General features: G+C 40.5%; 1 protein-coding gene across 1 annotated transcript in view; it reads left to right on the top strand.

Annotated features, from left to right (window-relative positions):
* Positions 1 to 23,257, top strand: part of ankrd11 (ankyrin repeat domain 11) — an 83,888-nt gene that overhangs the window by 55,632 nt on the left and 4,999 nt on the right. Inside the window, exons 3-10 of the mRNA XM_088295773.1 lie at positions 7,655 to 7,800; positions 9,675 to 9,807; positions 14,374 to 14,547; positions 15,189 to 15,389; positions 15,501 to 15,643; positions 15,820 to 15,967; positions 16,059 to 20,481; positions 20,569 to 23,221. Of these exons, the coding sequence (XP_088151899.1) occupies positions 7,714 to 7,800; positions 9,675 to 9,807; positions 14,374 to 14,547; positions 15,189 to 15,389; positions 15,501 to 15,643; positions 15,820 to 15,967; positions 16,059 to 20,481; positions 20,569 to 23,221 (7,962 nt within the window). The 5' untranslated portion in view covers positions 7,655 to 7,713. The remainder of the gene's footprint in view (positions 1 to 7,654; positions 7,801 to 9,674; positions 9,808 to 14,373; positions 14,548 to 15,188; positions 15,390 to 15,500; positions 15,644 to 15,819; positions 15,968 to 16,058; positions 20,482 to 20,568; positions 23,222 to 23,257) is intronic.

The following is a 23,257-nucleotide window of genomic DNA, read 5'->3' as shown; positions in this document are numbered from 1 at the left end:
ATTGTGAATCTGTTCTGCCGAGGCACTATTCTGAGAGTTTTCCCCACCTCGTCCTCGGCTATTTTACTAGCTTATCTGATATGTCTGCATCTATCTCATCCCTGAGTTGCTAGGCAACAGGCTTTCCATGTGTGTATTCTCTCACATGTTTCTGTGGCAAGAGTGGCAAGAGATGTTGAGAATAGAGGAAAAAGCAGATGAGAGAAAAGTACTCAGAGAGGAGAGGTTGAAGAAATTTGGAGGGTGGGAGGGTGTGGATGAGTCAGAGCCCTGATGGAGAGGAGAAAGCCAAAAACACAAGATCGTCTCTTGCGTTTCCTGCAGTCTTGCTGCTTATACTTACTGTACATACGCTGGCGCCTGCCGCTATCTTAGTGAGGTCACTGGCAAAGACAGCGTGATTTACCAGACTGGCAAGCAGGCAGCAAGCATTTATTGGATGGAACAGAGAGATCGACGTGTTCTGAATAGAAAATGCGATCAAGGGAGTGCATTCTCTTGACTTTCGTAGAGACATCATAGCCAAACAGGCACATCCCAAAGAGAGGGCCATGCCTGCCCTTCAAGATGCTTGCTTACAGGTCGCTTCACTTTGCCCCATATAGTGCGACTACGACGTGCAATTCAGCGCTCAAGACGGGTCTTTGTATATGTACTTGAAATTTTGTTTATGGCAATATTGCTGCATGCAGCAACGCTCGGTGGATAGAGTACAATATGAGGTCATCAAAAAGAAGTATTGTATGTAAGATTATATCAACAATTAACCCCCCTGCATTTCATGCGTCCCCTTAAGACTGAGCTCTAAAGACTAGTCTGACTCCATATTGTTCTTATGCACCAGCATCTCATACATTCTAGACACTTCATTGTACAGATAGGAATGAGATTTCTTTAGATTTGATACTATCTGTCAAAAGGTGTTTCTTGGGCAAAATGCTCTATTTAATATTGAAGGTATGTATATTTATTTGTATGGAACGTCATTTCAATGAAAGGCTCGTCTCTTCCCTCAAGGGCAGACAAAACATGGCTATATGACACTGTACACGTTGTGTTCTACACAGTGCTTGTATAGGTTTTGTCATGTGTTCATGTGTCAGCCTTGGTTTCATTTGTCTGCACAGGTCTACAGTGAAATGAATGGGCCCAGGTCAGGGACTGAGCTGTGCTCTCGTTGCCAGGATACAGCAGCTGAGCCTTGCTGCCTCTATTTGCACACCAAACAGGCGAGCTCTCTGCTGCTCTTGTCCCTCTCGAGTTCATTCTCCCCGCACTGCCACAAGTATAACAAGGCTTAAACATACAGAAATATCCGTGCATTTGTCATGAAGCATCCGTTTGTAATTTCACACTTCACTAAACCGTCCATCTATTGTATAAACAATTTACCCAAAGAAATTAGTGCTGTCACTTTGCATTATTTTGGACATCATACAGCTGCAAAATAGTTTTAGGTGTGCTTGGGAGAATGACAATATGTGAGCTGCCATAGGAAAATGAGTCGGAAGTTACACAGGTAGTGTGTGAGGTGCGTGATGGGTCAAACTTAATATTTCACTGATTTAAAAATGGATTTTCATGAAATAATGTGAATTGTTTAAAATTACCATTATGTAAACTCAAGAAAGAAGTCTGTAATGATCTCAAATTATAGCAAAACAATCACTCATTACTTTGCCATTGTCACGGAGACGATTCCCTATTGCTAATTTTCATTATGAACTAAATAGAGGGGATGCACAGGTTTTTTTCAATTCACAATCGCCATAAAATGTATAGCAACATTTGCAATGCTAGAATCCATGACCCAAAATACTAGTCTCTGAATGGTCTATTGCTGTTCATTAAAGTAGCATAATGTGTAATAATCACATTTCGCTGTAGCAACCCAGCTAAGTGCTGTGCCTATGTGGCGGCCATGTTGGCAGGGACCAATATCGCATCAAAGGCATTGCATGGACATTGGACATAAGTTGTAACTTGCTCATTTCTCAAGCGATTTTCATGAGGTTGTCTACACCAAACCTGGTGCGATCATTAAATACAATATCAAAGAAAGAAAAACCCCCAAAATATTTTTGCGTATGAAAAGTTACTTCCAGTTCCCTTGTAGTAATTGTATTAAAATGTATGCAGCACAATGTACCGGACTACTTGGCATTTGTTTATTTCGTTTTTATTTTTTGCCGTTCACACACATTTTTATCTTAGCGTCGTTTTAGGCATGCTTCTCAAAGGGGGCGTGTCCTATTTACCTCTACATGTCTGTGGTGATGATTAGCATGGTGCAATGGTTGCTATATCAGAATGCCCTTTATTGCCGTTATACTCAGTGTACAACGAGATTGGAAACCTGTGATTATTTCCTTTTTGATGATGCCAATACCTCATTTCAGAAATATGGGTCAGTGTGACTAATTTTGCTGTGGTAGGTCGACAAGTTAGTTTGAGTGGTAGGTTATATTTAGGTGATATTTTTACTTTCAGGCATCTTTATTTACACATTGCATTAGCAGATGATATGATCCTTCCAGAAAGAAATGAATCAACTCTGAAATGTCCATAGTTGTTAGTTGTTAATAAGAGCCAACGTTTTACAAGCTGTTTACAATCCACATAAAATGGGTCCGCAACCCCACCAAATGTATACTTATACCCATTTCTAAATTTCTAGAATGGATCGTTATTTAAAAGAAATGGTTTATTAAAGGGGAGTTTGATGTATGAAATTATGTATCGAAATGATATAGCGGCTTAAACTTGGCACAGTTTATACAGGAAAATGTATTTTCTGTGCAAGTGCAATTCTGAAGTGTATTGGCTTGTGCAATATGCACCAGAGTATGCGACTACACACAGTATTAGCAACCAGGGCACATACACATGGAGATCAACAAGCCCATCCCTGTATGCAGCTGCTGTGCTGCTCAGCTGTCAGTGTGGAAAATTGGAGGTGCGTTGCTGTGTGTCAGTGACAATCACGAGAAAGGAGTGGCATATGCTTGGAGCAAACAACTGCACTTCTCAGCAATGTGATTTTTACATTGTATTTTGTGGTGATGGTTTGTTGCAAATACAGTATTATGTGTACTCCCTGCCAAATGTAGTGGAATAGTGAGTACAATCACTGGAGACTAAAATGGTTTGAGTCTGACGTCAAAAGATGAGAATAAGACCAAGAGGTCATATTTTATTTCCTGGTAATCGTCGCGCATACTCCATTCAATCTACTTTTTTAGCAGGTGAAATGCTACGCTATATTACAAGTGGTTGGGCTGCGGACACATCTTGGGTGGGCTGCAAACAACAGGCAAAACGTTATATTAAAAGTTTACAAAACTGTACTAGAACAAAAATGTTCTTTTAATTTTATTTCTATTATTAGTTTATGTTATAATAACCTTTCCTGTCACAATGTCACCCCCACACTGAATGCTTTTTTATGTGGCACTGAGCGATAAAGAGCAAATGCTACTGAAATGTTTAAACTTCCAGATACTCTCATTGTGTCTTGAGTTACATCACCTGAAGGTGCCGTGGGAAAAAAAGTGATACACTGACACTTTACAGAAAAACATATGTCGTTCGTTCATTACAAATGGAACGTAGCATTGAACGGAACTCAGCTGTATGTGTCATTTAAATGGATACGTTTGTCACAACAGCTGCACCCACCATTGAAGTCGATCAGTGACGGTATGTGGCGCTATGACTGCTTTTGCAATGTAACAAATATACCTACGGCGCAAAACGAGATCAGTCAGTCACTGGAAATAATTAGGTGGGTGAAGGTTAATAACAAATTGCAGTACTTCAGGTAAGCATGAACTAACAGCAACAAATCCGTAATTATGAAATATTTACAAAAAGACAGGGAACCTCAAGGCATGCTGTGTATGCCTTCAAACAACACAAGGCTGGCATATCACTTTGCACTGTGAGCCTCAGCAAAACAGAAAGAATAACAGCATTGAGAATCCATTTTTTTTTTACGTTTTTACGTCCCATAATTCAACAGAGGAGACCATCACAAATAGCTTTGCTGGACTGCTTACATCGCCGAGAAGTGGGTAGTCGGCAGGTCGAGAAAAAAAGATTGGTGCTATTTACGCCGGAGCAGCTAGTTAGTAACGAACCTTGGCTGACCACTACTACTACAACTATTACTGTGGCTAAACATGTTGTGGTTTCACTGCATAATCAGTAATCGCAACCTCCATGGCGCAGAATAAGCTACACTTCTTACAAGTATTGTTCTAACGGGGGAATCATGAGGAGTAATTAACCGGGAAAGACACGAAAAAAAAACATGTGAATTGCTAGGCTAACATAATGTTATTGTGAAAGACAATTTTCACCGAAGTCTCTGCGCTAAATCAGAGCTTCTTGTTATGTTGAAGAGGAAATAGCAGGCTATTTAATAAGCGCCTGGAGAGAAAATAATGCTACACACACAGCTAAACAGGAAATTGTTACAGCATACTGTACATAATTTATTAATATTGAAGATGAGCAATTAAAAAATGGATGGATAGAATATAAGGGGTTTGTATAATGGACGGGTAAATGGATACTGTATTGAATACATCTATTTGTTTTCGCAATACAGTCCTGAGTTTTGATTTTGATTTTTGAGATCTACACAATAAATTTTCTCAATGTGACATTACAGTAGTGCTCATCTTTTAAATCTTTTATTTTTATTTTGTAATCAATTTCTGTCAGGAGAAAAATGTATGCCTCTTATTTAGATCTACATGTGTGCAAAATTACGTAGGCTACTGTGCTTCTGTTTACGTTTCAGAATTGTATATAGCAGCACTGCTCTATGCATTTCTCATTTGATACAAGTCTGTTTAATGTCACTTGAAAATAAAGTGTGAAAAAATAAGCAATAACAGTGTGTTGTAGATTTTTTTTATAGCTAACTCAACATATATTGTCATTTTCCCCCCCATATCAGCCAGCCTTAACTTTAATCATGTCATCTGTTTATTAGTGGGAAATTTCAGTTGCTGCTACATGCGTATTTTACATGCTGAAGCAATTCAGAATTAGCTTCCTGGTAACTTCAAAACTGACATGTCGAGATCAACCATGTTAAAACTTAAGGCAGGCATTTTTTTAAATGCTGCTAATCTTGAGTGCTCAGTTTAGAGGTTAGCTCTTCCATTGTTTATTTAGTAGAGCAACGAGACTGCTCCTAAAACCTGTGAGAGGTGCATGCTGCAATATGCTGAAGTGCTGGCCTCTGCCTGACCGCAGAGGGAGTGGCTGCAGGAAGATGAGATAATGCAACTTTGGGAGAAAGGTGTGCGTTGGTGTGGGGATGAGAAAAACTATGGCGAGAGCTCGATTGCTCTTCTAGCTCGTCTCTTGCCACTCTTTTCTGCAGTTACCATTTCACTGTCTGGAGCTAATGCTGCTCATGTCAGGCGCAAAGCATTAAAAATGTATGCATGACAATGTTCAAATACTGCTCAGACTACTTTTTTACATTTTTCTTTGTTAAACAGAAGTCAATTATTTCCTCAATATGTCTTACATGTCCCCATGCCTCTTGTCATAAGTCCATTCTCTGTTTTATCAAATATATTGTAGCGATTTCTTGAAGCTTGTAAAGGTGTTCAGATGGCGAGTCTATTATGTTACAATATTGTATTTGCTGACTTTTTCAGTCGATAAGCATTGAATTTGTTGGTAATCAAATCACAACTCAATTGTATCAACCCTTCTTGGGTTTATCTCACGCAGCAGGGCTTGACTTAGTGCTTAGAAAGTAGTACAACTATATGTTTTGTTTGCCATCCAGGATCAGCTTATTGATTATCAATAAGCATCCACCATGTTGTTGAAATACTACAAAGTAATGTTAATGTCACAAGCATGAAAGTCCTCTATGCTTTCTCAGACGTAATAATGTTTTTGTTGTGATTGTATTCACTTACAGTTAGTATACCATGTGTTGCATGTTGTGTAGCTGAAATCATTGCTTTACCAATGAAGATAAGGTACATGATTGAAGGACATCATAGCTTTTATTTGTAATCGCACTTGACAATTGTTTTTTTATATTCAAACTGATATGATTTTACGCCATCTCAGTAGCCGGCTTTACATGGAGCCATGTATTTTGATGATAAAAGATCCGAATGACGAAACTGAATGTAAATGCGCCATATAAACATCTTTATCGGAATAAAAAGGCTGAATCCAAATAGAATTTTCATCAAATTCATAGGGGTGGTAATATTCCTTTTGCCAATCCAAACAAGTGTCATGGCAACAGTTCAATCTGTGATCTGGGTGGCGCATGTAAACGACCGATCGGAAAATATCACGTCACATGTAAACGGGTGAACACAGATCTTCATTCTGAATAATTTTAATCAGAATGACAAACAAGTCTCCATGTAAACCTGGCTATTGTGCTGGAGATCATAGGAACAACCGTCTTCAATGTTGGAAGTCTAGAACATGAAAATCCTCCAGATCCACTTTGGGGTGGCTTTACAATAGCTTTTTTTTTTCTGACACAAGCCTCTAGAACATTCTTTAGGTAAACAGGAAATCGACAGGAAGTGCTATGATTTGACGTTTCTTGTTGGTCTCTCTTACCATGTACCAGCAAAAGGGGAGCAGTTCAACCTCTGTAGCTGTTAGCATCTCTTGGTTGGCTGGCTTTCTATTTTGACTTGATGGGGGAGGGGGGATATAAATAGCAGTCTTTGAATAGGATAACTGCAGAAAGAAGAGAAGGAGTGGGGGTAGGCGAGATGGAAGCGGCGCCAGTGAGGATAGGAGTGCCAGTGTCTCTGAACAGAGGGGGGCTGGGGGGGAAACGATACAGCCGTGGTCTCATCTGTTCACTCACTCAGTCGCAAGGATGATTATAGTTGAATGCAGTCGAAAGGGTGTGTGTTATGGAGGAGGGAACTAAGGGATGAATTTCATGATTAATTCATGACCATGCGAAGCAGAAGACACCTTCTCAGGAGGGAAGGTAATGGATAGTAAGGTATTGATTGTTGTCAAACACAAACAGAAGAATGGCGCAGTACAATGTGATGTACTCTAATGATCAGCGCGTATCAGATATGTTGTCTTGACGCTCGTCTCTGTCAACGTATGTGGCGTTGTGTGAACATTATAACGTACAATTTAAAAAAAAAACAGAATCTATCTCCGCATTGTGGCCAAGCGTATATTAACTCCAGTCCAAGTAGTGCACTCCAACTACTGTTTAGAAATTTTCGTCTTCTTCCTCTTCTTCTTCGCCTCCTTCTTCTTGTTCTTCTTGATTCATGGGCAGATTACAGATATTTGGTGCATATCACCACTTACTCTACAGGAAGCGTATAGTTAATGCCCTGATTTATGTATGTCTAATGACAAATTCGGAACAATAAATACTATATCCCAATATTCCGTTACTGCTGTTTGGGAGAAGAAAAAATCCATGGATTTGCAACATTGGACTATGAAGCACATCAGTTTGATTACAAACAAAAAGTGGTTGACTTGGTTATCAAATGTTTGGATAGCTTCAGTAACCAGTGCTTGATGTACTGCCAGTTGGTCCCTCGTCTAGCATGTATCTAAATGTGAAACCTGAGTGGTCAGGTGATAACCTCCCCTTTTTTCCTTCCAGACGGTTGATGACGATGCAATGGCAGCGTGAATGAAGCTTGGCGTGGGTAGAGCTGAACGATGCCCAAAGGTGGGGGTTCTAAAACCCCCCAGCTGGACCACTTCCCACTTAACACCGACATGGTGGAAAAGCAGGGTGGGAAGAAGGTAAGCATGCTAAAACCAAAAACACACATATTCCTGTTTCAAAGTAAAAAAAACTACCTTGGATTTCCTGTGACAAAACTTTTATGTATAGGGCCCGGGCAACTTAATCGGACAATAATAACTATTTTTAATATGAGCAAAAAAATCAAACTTTTAATTTTTTTTACACAAATTAACACATTACAACAAAAACAAAGATTTTGACATGCAATCACGGCCCCATTCCGCTCCATTGTATGCTGAAAAGAGATTTATTTGACAACTAATTCATGCTTAAATGGTTTGATAATTATTTTGGTCCAAATGCTCAGAATGTCTGTGTTAAATCAAAATCAAACATTTGCTTTTTTGCTCTTACTTGGTTTAATTATTGGCAGCCAGTTTTAAGCAACCAAAAAACAATGTTTTATTCATTATATATAGTCTTTAATTAATCATCTTATTGATCAGTCATGGGAATTTTATTCTGCCAAATATTAGAATCAGCATCGGCTTGAGAAAATCCATTTCAGTCAGGCCCCTGTAGGAAGCATTTCCTTCTTATTTTCATAAGAGCAAGAGGTTGCCCACTGTTATGATCCAAGCAGCAGCAGCAACAAGAGGCAAGGAATGCAGAGGGAGGTGCAGCTTCTGCAGGCATAGATTTACAACCCTCTGCAAAGGATTGCATCAGACTCTGGCATGGAGGGATGGAGGTGTGGAGGGGGGTGGGGGGGGCTGAAGCACTCAAGGGTGGGTGGAAAGCAGAGTGAAATGAAAAAAAGCAGCCATTGCAAGACCGCAAGGTGTCATATGAAGGCACATACATCCAGTCACAGCTTTGAAAATAGAAATAAAAATGTCTTTAAAATGCGCCTCTCTCACTGCTTATACATTTTATACTCACTCCTTATTTCTTTGCTTCTACGTGCATTCATGTTTCCTTATAGTACAACCTCTATAACACTACATATATCATCGTTAAGGCTTTGTATTGCGGTGTGTAGACTGAGAGCTTGCTCACTGTAGCTGAACAGTGTTGGTCTCTACTGTACCATGACATCATAGTCTTATGACTGGGGCAGGGCAAAGGGGAGGAGTTTAGAGAGCCACTGCATAATTGAAAACATGCCCTGTGGATAGAGACAAAAGCACAATTTGTGATGAGTCCAGTTGCCTTACACTGATCTCTTATGCATCCTCAAATATAGAAAATAATGTTTTTCCACCACTTCTCATATTTAAAATTGTGCGCTATGAACATTTAAAAACCTCTAATATTTTTTCCCCTCTGTTCCAAACAGTAATGTTACTGTTGAGAGTCTTAATAACTGGAACTATTAGTATACTTTCCATAATTATCAGTTGTGGTTCTTCAGTGAAAAGCTAATTAATTGGTCTCAATACATAATACTTAATACCGGTCAAAAGCCGATTTAAAACGTTCCAAACCGATATAAATCAGGGTGATTTTGCTCATGTTTCTTTGAATTGAATTAAGTTAAAAAACGTTGTGCTTTGGAGATATTTGAAATTATGTTACTTTGAAAAATCTCAAGAAAAGGCCACATTTTCAGTACTGACAACTTCATTCACGTTGTAAAATGATTGTCTACTTTCTTTCACTAATAAACTCATTGCGTCATACCCTCTCAAACTGAGCCGTGTGTGGGATTCTTTTTTTTCCCCTCTCCAAAACTCTGGCACAAAATGAAACTCAGACTCAAAAGAATCAATGCAGGGAATGTTACAAAGTTCAGGTAGGGTATTTCTACTGTACTTGATGTTTCTCATCCAAAATATTTTTACTCTCTACTTGTAAAAATCTACATCTCTCAAATGTATATTTTCTTATATTCTGTGGTCATTAACTTTCCGATTGATGTCGTTGACAGGAAAAAGTGTTGTCAAATAAGACTCCCAAATTGGATCGCAGTGATGGGGTTAAAGAGATGAAAGAGAAGGCATCGAAAAGAAAACTGCCATTCACAACTGGAGCAAATGGAGACCAGAAAGATTCTGACTCAGGTAAGATATTATTTAAATGTGTATGAACTCATTTTCCGACAATGCAATAATCATCATATTGCTGACAAAAATAATTTTCCACCCCACTTAATCAAATAGCGGTTTTAGATAAGGTTCTTGTTAATGTCGAAACTCCTTTTGGTACAGTCAGTTTGCTAATGTCATGAACTGATTAAGAAAAGTTTTAATCTGTTTATTTTGAGTATGCAGCAGTCATTCGTGCATTGATTTTTGACATCCTGCCGTTGCCTGTTTTGACACACTCATATCTTTTACTCTGGAAGGAGTCCTCCACACACTGGTAGTGGTCCGGGTCTTATGGACTAACAAGGCTACTCATAGCTGTAGTGACCGGTTTACCTGTTAATCTGTGCTAAACTGGTGGGGCGGGGGTGTTTTCATATCATCACAATGTGATAGCAGAAGCCCCTAGGTGCAGATATGTGTAACATACTAACCTGACCAGGCCTGACTTTGGCTTTGTGTTTTCTTTAATTAGGAAAGGAAAGGACTACTGCTTGTGCTGGTTTGACTTTGGGATTTGGGGGGGGGGTCAGGATTTAGTTTGTTAATAATGTTCCAGCTCAGAGGCTTTGCTAACTGCCTTCATCATCTGCTTTGGTTGAGTAGCTACTTTGCTTTATGTTCTGTAATTGCACTTTTGAAAAGCTTTTCATTCGGAATGGAAAATTGTATATCTACTTGTGTGTGCATGCATGTGTATTCCTGTGCTCTTAATGTTAATTGGTCAAGATCTGTATCAATTTACTCATGCTTTATAATGCTTTCGCATTCTGCTGCCCAATATTTTGTGTTTGTATCGCATTTGAGATTTTCTCCTTTAATGTTGGATTAGAGTGCTGCCCGCATGTTCAGGTAATTGTCATTGTAAAAGTATCTTCCTGTTTGCTGCCCTTCGTTGGTTCTTAAAGCCCGTATCTCACTATGCACAGAGTGTTTGCACACGGCCCGAATGTTGATTTGTCGTCAGGGATTGGTTCAATGTTAGAAAAATTTGCAAAGACATTTGCCAGACATAAAAAAAACATGGAATAGGCACTTAAAAATACCTCTAAAATCCTCTAAGAATTACGCTATTAAAGTTAAAGATAAAGTTTAAAACATCGCAAATATTTTGACGGATTACTATACTGTCATTGTTGTTGTTCTTGTTTTTTGAGGTGTTATTCATTTAGTCTTTCATAGTTTGAAGATTGGCTTGACCAGTCTAAAACCTCCACACCGTACCCTTGATAAACTGAGTGTGACTTAGGTCATTCTCTTGCTACATGAAGAATCAAAATCGGTTTGGTTACATCGTTCAAAATATTTCTTTGTGTTCTACTATTTGCTGTTGTGACTATGAATCTCTTTTAAATTCCTCCATTGGAGTGTTGGCATCCTGTTACTACAGTCATCAGCTCCTACCGATGCTACAAAACTGTATTCCATCTTGCTTGCTAGGTTTTGATGTGGCTATGAGACTTGGTCATGGTAAAATAATTATGTTCAAGTATATCTACTGAAGGAAGCTGTGAGCTGAAGACAGAGTTTTTTGACAAGCTGATTTACATTGATCTGTAGCCCACACATTGTTCCACTTAGGTGCTTATGACATCCAAACATTTGTCCTTTGTTTCTGTTCCCAGGCACTTGCTCTGATTAAAAACTTGAAGTATTACTCATAACTTGGTATATGTATACCTATTTGCAGCATGAGTCTCTTGTTCAGTGCAAAGCATTGAGAAAAAAAACCATCCTGTTAGCCATTTCCTTTCTCTTCTGCCTTGACTTCCTGTTTTCATAGTTTGAGTTCCCCAAGCAAATCATTGTCTAATTGTGAAGTAGCGTGGTCAGTCATATGTGGTCAATCTGGTTAAGGCGGTTCTTCATGGCAGAAAGTGTTAACTAGCTGAGCCAGTGTTTGTGCTGGCCTACATTTGAGTTTGTCTCCCATTTTGAAAGCTCACCTGTGTTATCCCAAGGGATGAACAAGTAATTAAATTCACTTAATCAGTTGTTTTGTTGATGATGAATGGGTGGGCAGACCAGAGGCGCAACTATTCGAATAAAAGCCGTTAAAAAGTGAATTTTCCATAGTTTGTCTCCTGAAAGTTCAAATATTGAAGTTCTCTTCAGTATACTTATTTGAATGCCATTCAGTTGAACAGGCCATTCATTCAAAACCGGCCATCTTTAATAGAAAGGAATACAATAAAAATAAACTGGAATATTCATCAGCATATAGAACATGACAAACTCATTAAATGGGATAAGATTACTGTATAAAACATACTCATATTGTAATTCCCATTAAATGAGAATTCAATATTCTATCCTAGCTGCACTTGGATTTGTAGAAAAGCGATTCAAGTCATCTGATTTACAGACTGGAAGCTGCTCCTTTTTCATTCCAGTGCCTCAAAGCGTTAGATATGATTTCCTCTGTTTTTGTGCATTCAAGTAATTTCAGCGGCTTTCAGGCTAGCAGTCTTGTAAACATACTCAGAAAGCACTAGCGTAGCACTTTCTCTGTTCTGCTGCTCCCAAAACATGTTTTGACTGCTTCTGTAGTTCCCCCTGTTCAAGTCTTGGCAGAAGGAATGTGTCTAAATGGCGACTGCTTTGGAGAGCATACGAGGCTTTATCAAAGGGGGGGTGGGAACACATGAACTGAAAGTGTTCACAGATGTTCCTAAAAGTTCATCAGATTTTAACTTGCTACTGAAGCATGTCCCATTTACTGAAAGTAAAAACGGAACTTACATTTCTGAGATGTGATTGCTGACTGTAGCTCAATCGCTTCAGTGTTATGGCCAGAGGCAGAATATATTGCTGTGTTGTAACAAGAAAAGTCACAAGAAAATCAGGCTCAGACAAGTCCACTGGTGTTTCTGCAGATGTGTGTTTAATTCTGAAATTTGTTTCTGACTTTGTGATTGGATCATATTTCTATTTCTAATGTTTTTGTATGCTCAAAGATGAGATATTACTGTCATCATGAATAGCTGGAGTCCTATCCAAGGGTCATCAGATGGTATTTTGCTGCTGAAAATAATTGCAGGGTGTGCCTTTGTAGAGCAGCTGCTTTTGTCCCATAGCAGAGTCTCCATTCAGACTGGCAGGCAGGCATGTGGTGACCTTGGCAAAGCTGTGTCGAATTGAGTGTGCACCAACTATATTTCGTAATAACTGTGGTTCTGCCAAGTCACACCCTCTTCCTGACTTCTACTGATTGGCTTGGAAACATAAACACGCAGGCTGACGGCCTGTTGAGGCCTCCCCTTCAAAGGGGCAAATGAGATGTAAACACCGTTCTGCAACTACTCTTTGTAATTTAAAAACAGTCCTTTTTTAATGGTTTATTGTAAATTGTCAGTATTTGTTTTTGCTCTCTTTTATGGATTAAATGGTGTGCAAATTAGAAATAATCTCAATTGTAGTGACCAAAATGATTACAGCTATCACTATTGTTACAATATTGCCAAGATAAACATAATAAAAGAGCAAATTACAATCCGCCACTATTTAAAACGAGGAGGGGATTCTCCGACAGTTTGACTATCGCTAGTCAATCTGGTGACCAATGGTTATTATTATGGATAATGCTAAATGCTGTCTTTGTTGACAGTTCAACTTCTTCAACATCTTTTAACAAGTCATTGCACTCACTATTATCCAACCTTTTTTGCTCGGATCCCGGGTGCAGTTGGAAGCTAGCCGTTTCGTCTACCTCTTGCCAGTCCTGTCCCACGTTGTAACTTTGGTCTAACCAACGACCACAGCATTAGGACTATATTTTCCCCTTTATTCTTGAGCATGAAAGCAGGAAATGGTCTAATTCTGGCATGACAAAAACGCCTGCTAGCGATGACATGAGAATGAGAACGCAAACATGAATGTTAAAGTGAATAGGACGGAATTAAACCCTTGTTTACGTCTTAGTCCCGCAGACCGCAATAATATTGTCCCACATTACAACAATGGAAATGCGGCGCCACAAATTGCTCGCAGTAGGCTAACTAGTAGGATTAGAGTTCCCATTATTCTTAGACACGAAAGCAGGAAGTAGTTCTAGTTCCAGTGTGAAGAAAACGGACGCCTGCTAGCAATTAGATGTGGATAAGAATGACAACGCAAACATAATAGAAAGGAATTTGAATTAAAAACAACAAAATGAGGCACATTGTCAATTTTTCCGAGTCTAAAAATTTGAAGTAGAACTTATTGTGCAAAAAATACAGTAAACGAAAATGATTTTTTATGCATGCAGGATGCCACCAAAATATACTTAATGACCAAGACATTGTTGATCGCGAGTTGACTATTAATTTTGCAAACCATATCACATGGCATACGTGCCTCACCCCTCTTCTTCTTTTTCATCTTTTGCAGATCTGAACTGCTACACTCACAAATACAGTTTGATAATTTCCTGTCTCGAATTTTGTCACAGTTTATCCGTAAACCGTTTCATACCTCCTCAGTTCTCCCTCCTCTTGTTCTATTCCTGTGGGTCCTTGTTAGCCACTAAAATTATATATACTTCTCTTTTTTTCACCACAGAGAAACCAGGTCCAGAGCGGAAGCGCATTAAAAAGGAGCCCACAAACACCCGGAAGGCAGGCTTGCCGTTTGGAATGGGGATGCCGGGCATCCGGGCAGGGTACCCCCTCTCTGAGCGGCAGCAGGTGGCCCTGCTCATGCAAATGACTGCTGAGGAGTCCGTAAACAGTCCAGGTGCGTGCTTATCATGGAGACCACGTCTTGTGTTGCACACTAGGGAAGGGATAAGGAATAACCATTACATTGTGCTTCATTACAGAACATTGTTTTTAGGGAGGCCAATAAGTATTATGGATGTGTGCTTTATCAATGTGATATTCTTGCCAGACAGGGTCGTAATATTTAGTGGGATAATCAACAGAATCAATATTGTCTAATTTGTATACTTATTCACATATTTGCTCGTTGTAAATTAAATGCCCTTCTTTCAAATACGGTTAGAAAAAGAAATACAAGATGAGCATGTTCATGTAAATTCATTTGATTTACGCACCAGGGTATGCACGTGACTGTTTGAAATATAATTTGGATGAAATGGCGCAGAAACTCAGTATTGTCTGTTGGCCTAATCTTCTAAATGTTGTGAAATAAGATTAAGTGGATTCCTGCTTCTGCCAATTCTCAGTCTGATGATGCCACCTTCTGGTCAAAAGACTAACAACAGTCTTTCACTGAATGGAGGAAAAAAACAATTCCCTCAAAAGCTTGGCATCAATATATATATATATATATATATATATATATATATATATATATATATATATATATATTTAAGATAGAGAGAATATAATAATTTGTTCATTTCCTATCAACAGACACAACACCAAAGCACCAGTCACAGTCCAGTCTAGGTCAGAAGGGAACGCCAAACTCTGCATCTAAAACCAAAGATAAAGTAAATAAAAGAAATGAGAGAGGAGAGACTCGGCTGCACCGGGCAGCAATTCGTGGTGAGGTACGCCGCATTAAGGAACTCATCAGCGAGGGAGCTGATGTGAATGTAAAAGACTTTGCAGGTGAGAGGTTTTATTTTTAATAGTAATTGTTTTTCTTTGGCTTGACTACTAAATACATTTATGTTATTGCTGATGCATGTCATTACAAATATTTTTTCCCATCTTACGTAGGCTGGACTGCATTACATGAGGCATGCAACAGGGGATATTACGACGTGGCCAAGCAGCTGCTGGCAGCCGGAGCAGAGGTCAACACCAAGGGTCTGGATGACGACACCCCTCTCCATGATGCATCCAATAATGGACATTTTAAGGTTTCTTTTTTATTTTTTAATACAACTCACTTGAAAACTTGGGTAAAGCTCAGTTTTGCAATCAGATGTTGTTGTTTTTAGATGCCTCAAGCACCAAACATATTAATCATAATCTGAAAAAGTCATTAAATTTTTTGTTTTTCAAAAATTTCACTTCATTCTGTCATTTATTTCAGGTGGTTAAACTACTTTTACGGTATGGGGGTGACCCACGTCAAAGTAACCGAAGAGGTGAAACGCCTTTGAATGTTGCCAACTCTCCAACTATGCTGAATTTGTTGCTGGGGAAAGGCACATACACCTCAAGTGAAGAAAGTTCGTCAGGTGTGTAGTTTAACATGAACATTGAGATGAAGTGCTTTGTGATTCTTGTTTGCGCTTTAACATTGACCTTGTTTTTTTTTTCTCCACACAGAATCTTCAGAAGAGGAGGATGCTCCCTCATGCGCACCATCTAGCTCTGTTGATGGCAATAACACAGACTCAGAGTTTGAGAAGGGTTTGAAGTTAAAAGGGAAAACATTAGACCCGCCTAAATCTGCTGTCACACCCGTCAAAGATGAGTATGAATTTGATGAAGATGACGAGGAGGAGCGAGTCCCTCCTGTGGATGATAAGCACCTCTTGAAAAAAGACTTCCGTAAGGACACAGTCAGCAAGGCCAACAGTTTCATCTCCATACCCAAGATGGAGGTCAAAACCTATTCCAAAAGCAACTCGCTCACACCAAAGAAAGCCGTCAGGCGGATCATCTCAGACAGCAACAGTTCAGATGAGGATGACAGGACTCTGTGTTTTACACCGGCACCTACGCCACGACAGCAAGCCCTGCAAACAAATGCCAAGACAAGAGACTCTGGAAATCTGAGTTCCAAACAACTAAAAGATAAAAATAAAGTCAAAAAGAAGAGGAAGAAGGAGAGTAAAAACAGTACTGGCAAAGAAGTCAGGTTTGGTAAAGTCAATGACAAATTCTGTACATCTGATTCGGATTGTGGCGACATGGAGAGTGAAGATGATAAAGGATCAAACAGTATAAAGGATTCTTCTATGATCGTGAAAGAATCCTCTGGCTTCAATACGTCGTCCTCCTCACATGTAAACTTGAACTCTCAGAAACAAGCACCATCATTAGCAGAGCAACACCCAAAGCAGTGGAGGACGGATGGCTGGAAGACTGTGTCATCTCCAACTTGGTCAGATGTAAGTTCTCTGTCTGATTCTGTGAGAACAAGACTGTCCAGTGAGTCAGACTACTCCTCTGCGGAGTCCAGTATTGAATCAATAAAACAAGTGAAGAGGAAAGGACACGACAACAAAAAGAAGAACAACAATGTACACAATAACACAATGGACAAGAAAAATTCAGACATCTACAAAAATGCCAATGCTGATAGTACAGCCTCCAAAACTGATGTGGATGGTAAAGTGCTCAAGAAGCATAAGGTGAAGCACAAGCACAAAAGCAAAGAAAAGGATAAGGCTCCTAGTCTTGTGCTCAATCAAGACATGAATGAAAAATTTGTTAAAAGCTATTCTTTTGATTTTGATGATTCAAGGCAAAAGTCTGTAATTGTGGACTCAGAATCTCCAGCTGAAAGCAAGATTAAATTATCAAAACATGAAAAAGATCATTCAAAAAAGGAAGAAAGGCTCTCGAAAAGCAAGACTGAAGACAAGGATTGGTCATCAGGCAAAGATTTGCATAGAACAACAGAAAAGGAGAAAAATAAGAAAACTAAGGACTCAGCCAAGGACAAATCAAATAAGGAAGAGCGAGAGAAGCCTGTAAAATCTGACAAGGATAGAAATATCAAGGAAAAACCCAAGGAGGATAAACAAAAAAACCATAAAGAGGAGAAGAAGAAAAAGTCTAAGGAGAAATCAAAAGCAGATCGGAAAAATGAGCAGAAAGAGGAAAAGCATCTCAAGGTTGAGAAGGAGAAATCCACCAAGGAGGAAAAATGTAAAAAAGACAAAGTTCTGAAGGAAGAGTCAGAGTATGAAAGCTATGACGTCAACAACCGTTTCCTCAACCTGGATGACACAAAGCTCAGTGCCTCGGATGACCATCATGACAGGTGGGGCTCAGAAATGTCCTCCGACTCTTCCCTCTATGGAGATGACAGCTGGGATGCCCCCGTCAAAGAGTATAAAGAATACAAAGCCAATAATTCCGTCAAACTTATTGTTGAAACAGTAAAGGAAGAGACGAGGAGAAAAGAGAAAGTGAAAGAGAAGAAATCAGATCATAGCGAGAAAAGACCAGAGAAGGATATGGCATCAAAGAAGAAAGACAAAGACTGTTCAGAAAAGACTAATGATAAGAAAAAAGACTGGTCGGACAAACAAAAACTAAACTCAAGTCACTCTGCTGAAAAAGATAAGAAGCGGAAAGAATCCACAGAGATAGGTAAAGACAAAAAAGACAAAGATTCTCTGGACAACAGCCGAGACCGCAAAGACTTGTATGACTTCATGAAGGATAGGAAAGACACAAAAATTAAGCAAGAGTCAATTAGGGAAGAATATGGCAATGACACATTCTTCAAAGAAATGGATACTGTCAGTAAGTCATGCGACATGCGTGAAAGAAACCATTCCGGTAAGGAGAAAGAAAAGAAGTTTGAGGGAATGGAAAAGAGAGAGAAAACTAAAGCAGAGAAGCACAAAGAGAAAATAAAAGATAGAGGTACGGATCAGGAGAAAGACAAGAGTGACAAAATCTCCACAGACAAAACTGGCAAGGACAAGGAAATAGATCGGACGTCCAAAGACAAGAAGGAGGGCGTAAAAGACAAACACAAAGAGTCTCATGGCAAAGACAAAGATCGAAAGATGTCATCGGAGCAGAGCAAGGACAAGAAAGAAAAGGCCTCCCAAGACAAACATACTGACAGAGAAAAGGATTACTTGGAGGTGAAGAAAGAGGAAAGAAAGCCAGAAAAAATCCGGGAAAAAACATGGTACAAAATAGCCGACATTTTCACTGATGAAAGTGACGACGAGGACAGTTACAATGGTGCTCATGTTTCTGACTCTATCAGAAAAGACTCGACACCTGATCAAGATGATCTGGACCACTTTCCATCAGACAAAGTAAGGAAAACATCATCAGAAACTAAACACAGTGCCGAAAAGACTAAAGACAAAGACCATAAGGAGAAGAAGAAAGAGAAGGCTACATTTGACACCGGTAAAGAGCGAAAGGGCTCCCTCGAGAAATACAACAAAGACAAGAAAGAATCTGTCGATGTCAAACATAAGGATAGAAAAGACCGAATGTCAGTGGACTCAAACCAAGAGAAGAAAAATAAGCAGAAGCTCTTGGACAAAAGGGATAACAGTGAGGATAAAACAAAAAACAAATATAAAGACAAGATGGATAATCCCAAGGAAAGGAAACTATCAAAAGGCAGTGGTGAGAATGAAAAGTCCCTCCTAGAAAAATTGGAAGAAGAAGCTATGAATGATTACAAGGATGACTCAAATGACAAGAACAGTGATATTTCTTCGGACAGTTTCACTGACAGGGGTCATGAACCTGTCCTCACAAGTTACTATGACTCCATCAGCCTTGCAGATATGTCTGATGACAGGAGGGACTCTTTATCTATATCCACACCCCAGGATAAGTTCAGAGAGAAAGAAAGACATCGACATTCCTCCTCCTCATCCTCCAAGAAAAGCCACGACAAAGATAAAGAAAAGGTCAAAAAGGACAAAGGAGACAAACGTGACAAAGCTGAAGAAATCAGAGACATGTACAGTCGTAGGGAAAGCTTACCTTTCGAGAAAGAGCCCATGCCTCTCGAGGCCGATCCTTACACTTTCCCGTATAGCAGTAAAGGAGATGGCGAAGATGATTTTGACAAAACGTTAGAATTTGAAAAAGAGATGTCCAAAAAAGATAAAGCGACTGCTGTCATCAGTGACAGAACAAAGGACAAAAAGAAAAAGGAAAAACATAAAGATAAAATAAAGGAAGAAAGGAACAAGCACATTGATGGATTTGTTTCATCGAAGCACTCCAAAGAAGATATGAAGTCGGGATTAAAAGATAGCCCTCAGGTCACGATTTTAAAAGACAGATCAAAAGAAGATAGCCCTAAATTTGATATGAAAAAAGACAGAAATCGGGATATATTGGAGAAAGACAACAGATTAGATCACTCTAAGTCAAAAAATAAAGATGAAAATGAGAAGGTCAATCAACCCAAAGACACAGGACGTAAAGATAACCGTCCACGTGAAAAGCTACTGGTAGATGGTGATTATCAAATTACTAGTTTTGGTCAGATGTTGAGTCTGAAAGATCAAGAAATTGAAGAGCGTCATAAAAGGCATAAAGAGAGAATGAAACAAATGGAGAAGCTCAGACCCAAGTCAGGAGACCCGAAACTTAAGGACAAAGCCAAGTCCACTGACGAAATGAGGAAGAACCGTGGTGAGCTCTCCTCGAAGAAATCAAGCAGCCTGGAGTCTGGTCTTAAAGAGAAGAAGCTTAAGGATGTCGGCCTACCAGCTCAAATGATGTCCCCGAGTCGAAAGTTCCAACCGCCTACAGACAGTCACAACTCAAAAGACTGGTTGCCTGGCCATCAAATGAAAGAGAACCTCCCAGCTTCTCCCAGGTCAGAACATAACAGGCCAACCGGAGTCCCCACACCAACATCTGTCATCTCTTGCCCAAGTTATGAGGAAGTCATGCAGACTCCACGGACTCCATCTTGTAGTGCCGAAGATTACCCTGATATTATGCTTGATGGATTGGATTGCCAGAACTCCTCAGCAATGACTATGTCTATGAATGCATGTTCACCATCCTTCTTTGAAAGGTATTTTAATTGTGTCTCTGTTAGTTTTTTTTATCTATTCTTATCCTTCACTGTTTTCTGATGTTCTGTCTTTCTGTTGTCTACCAGCAGGTACTCCCAAGGTTTTCAGGAAGGCACGTGCCCTACCCCGGCAAAGAACCTCCAGCTGCCGCTCATCAGCCGTTCTGCCACCTCTGATGTTCGCAGGCCTCTAGAAGAAGAGTTCAAAATTGAGGCTGACAAATTCCTTCGACAACAAAGTCATCCATCGGCTGAATTTGATCCTACTACTGGTTCACAAATTCTAGAAGAGAAATCGGCCTCTGTGGATAGACTAGAGAGCCTGCCCTCGCCCTATTTCTCTCCAATTCGGTTGTTGTCTCCTAGGCAGGAGCCAATTCATCCAACACCAGATCTGGCAACACCGATGCTCCCTTGCACAGAGACTAATGAGCATCTTTCTGATGGTGTTTACAACAGTTACTTGCCGAAGCCATCAACACCTGTCCACAGGCCAGATCCCCAGGAGCCATGCTTTGAAATTGCTGCACCACCAACTCCAGCTCCTGCGGCATTGCCTCCACTTGACATTGATGACATATCGGAACCTCACCACAGTGAGCCTAACCTGGTCCTCTCAGATCTCCCCTCTGTCATAGAGGAAAGAGATGAAGAGGAGGAAGAAGAGGAAGATGAAGGTGAAGACCTTGATATCGACGAAAGAACAGATGATGATCATTGTGCTGTGCACGAGACACAGCAAATACCTTCCTTCCCCGCTCAAGTTGAGGACCCTTTGAGAAAGAGCTGGCATGTTGAGTCACCAGATCGTCAAGATACAGAGGTCCACCATTTCACCCCGCCGCATCCCGAACCCAACCATGGAGAAAACTGTTATGATCACAGCATGAGTTGGAACCATGATGTGGACCTTAAATCTCCCCATCGGACATACGGGGAGATCGAAGCTGCGGTCTCCAAAATAACCAGTCCTTATTCTCATTCAGACAATGATCTGCAACATTTGTCTGGACACACATCTGTAACTCCTCCATATGCCACCTGGAATAGGTGGCACAAGGAAGAAGACCCTGAGGATTTTGATGAGCAGAAGGAGGCTGTGGCTGATATTCCTTCTCTAGAGAGACCTGATACTGCTCTGGATGAGGAACCCAGTTATTTAAATACTTCCTCATCCTCCACAAGATTAGAGTCTTTTTTCCAGGACTGCAATAAATCTAATATTGAGGTTACTCACCAGATGGAACCGGAGACCGCATGTGACGAGTCAGGCAGCAGGCAGAGCACACATACCTTCTGCCCTACCACTGATGGGCACCTCACTCCAGCTGTTGCCCCTGAACCAGTTGTTCCCTGGGCAGATCCATTCTCTACTGATGCAGATGAGCTGGATGACCTTGGACCATTCTCCTTGCCTGACCTCCCGCTCCCAGAAAAGCCAGAAGAAGCTGAGCATCGAGACTCAGATTTTGCTGATCTTAACAAGACTGTGCAATCGCACATCAGACATACAATTATGGATGTTGATGACCCAGATTTAATGCAGGTAGACCATTCAGGTCTTGTGGAGACTGCATGTCCTGCTCCAGACCAAAGGCTGGGGGATCCGACTGTGCAAGACTTAGTTGTACCATCGTCTCATAACACCTTTCAGCAAGAGTTGGACCCAGAGCCTCAGAGTGTTCCAGTCAATAGCCCTCTGGCTTTTCCGCAACAGAATGTGTTGGAAAATAAAATGTCATATGGATGCTCTGATGAGTCTGATCCTGATATGTTGTATTCATCAGTGAAATCTGAGACAAGCCAGCTACATCACATCCAGATTCACCCCATGCATGAGCCTTTGCAGTTACCGCAAGACACTGTGTCAGTTGACAAGTCAGAGGTGAGACAGGAGGACATATCGGAGCCCACAACGGAGTCTTTATCACCTGAACCTGTTCCTCAACTCCCAGTGGCTGTTACCTCTCCCAGTTCCCTGGAGCATTCGGACACTCAAGAGCCAACACAAAAGCCAGTGCAGGTACCCCCCAGTGCAGTGTCCACAGATATTCCCAAAAAGGTGGATGAAATCCCTCAGAGGATGACACGCAACCGGGCCAAGAACAATCTTTCTGCTGTAGTTTCTTCTCCAAGCATAACTTCATCAGCAACTTCCCTGTCTGTGACCATAAGTCCAGTAGTGACCATCAATGCTATACCTACGAGAACACCAACTCCCAATTCAGTGTTGGCCTTTTCAGCTCTAAAGAAAGACAAAGACTCATTGCTCAGCATCTCATCTACTTCATCGAATTCTACTCTGACTCTGTCTGTACCAAGTTCTTTGACCACCACACCAACAGTGGTTCTGAGCAAAACAAGTAAAGGCCGTCCACTACCTGTGGAGGAAGATGATTCTCAGACCCAACACCCGCGAAAGAGGAAGTTTCCCCGTTCGGCTGCGCAGCAGGTGCAAGTACAGCTGGTGAACACGGCCATGCAACAGACTCGGGAAATGATTCAACAAACGTTGGCTGTCGTCGTCAATGCCATAAAGTTGGATGACATTGAGCCTTACCACAGTGATCGTTCCAACCCCTATTTTGAGTATCTGCAGATCAGGAAGAAGATTGAGGAAAAGAGGAAAATATTGTGCTACATCACCCCACAGGCTCCGCAGTGCTATGCGGAGTATGTGACCTACACTGGCTCATATCTGTTGGATGGGAAGCCTCTCAGCAAGCTTCATATCCCAGTGGTAAGTGTAGATAGATTTGTCCTAATACTGTGTCAG

The sequence above is a fragment of the Idiotropiscis lumnitzeri genome, chromosome 5 (assembly GCF_059441095.1).
Source record: "Idiotropiscis lumnitzeri isolate Australia: NSW breed Sydney's pygmy pipehorse chromosome 5, RoL_Ilum_1.0, whole genome shotgun sequence".
In the NCBI taxonomy this organism is placed as follows: Eukaryota; Metazoa; Chordata; class Actinopteri; order Syngnathiformes; family Syngnathidae; genus Idiotropiscis; species Idiotropiscis lumnitzeri.
This window is presented reverse-complemented; position numbering and strand designations above follow the sequence as displayed.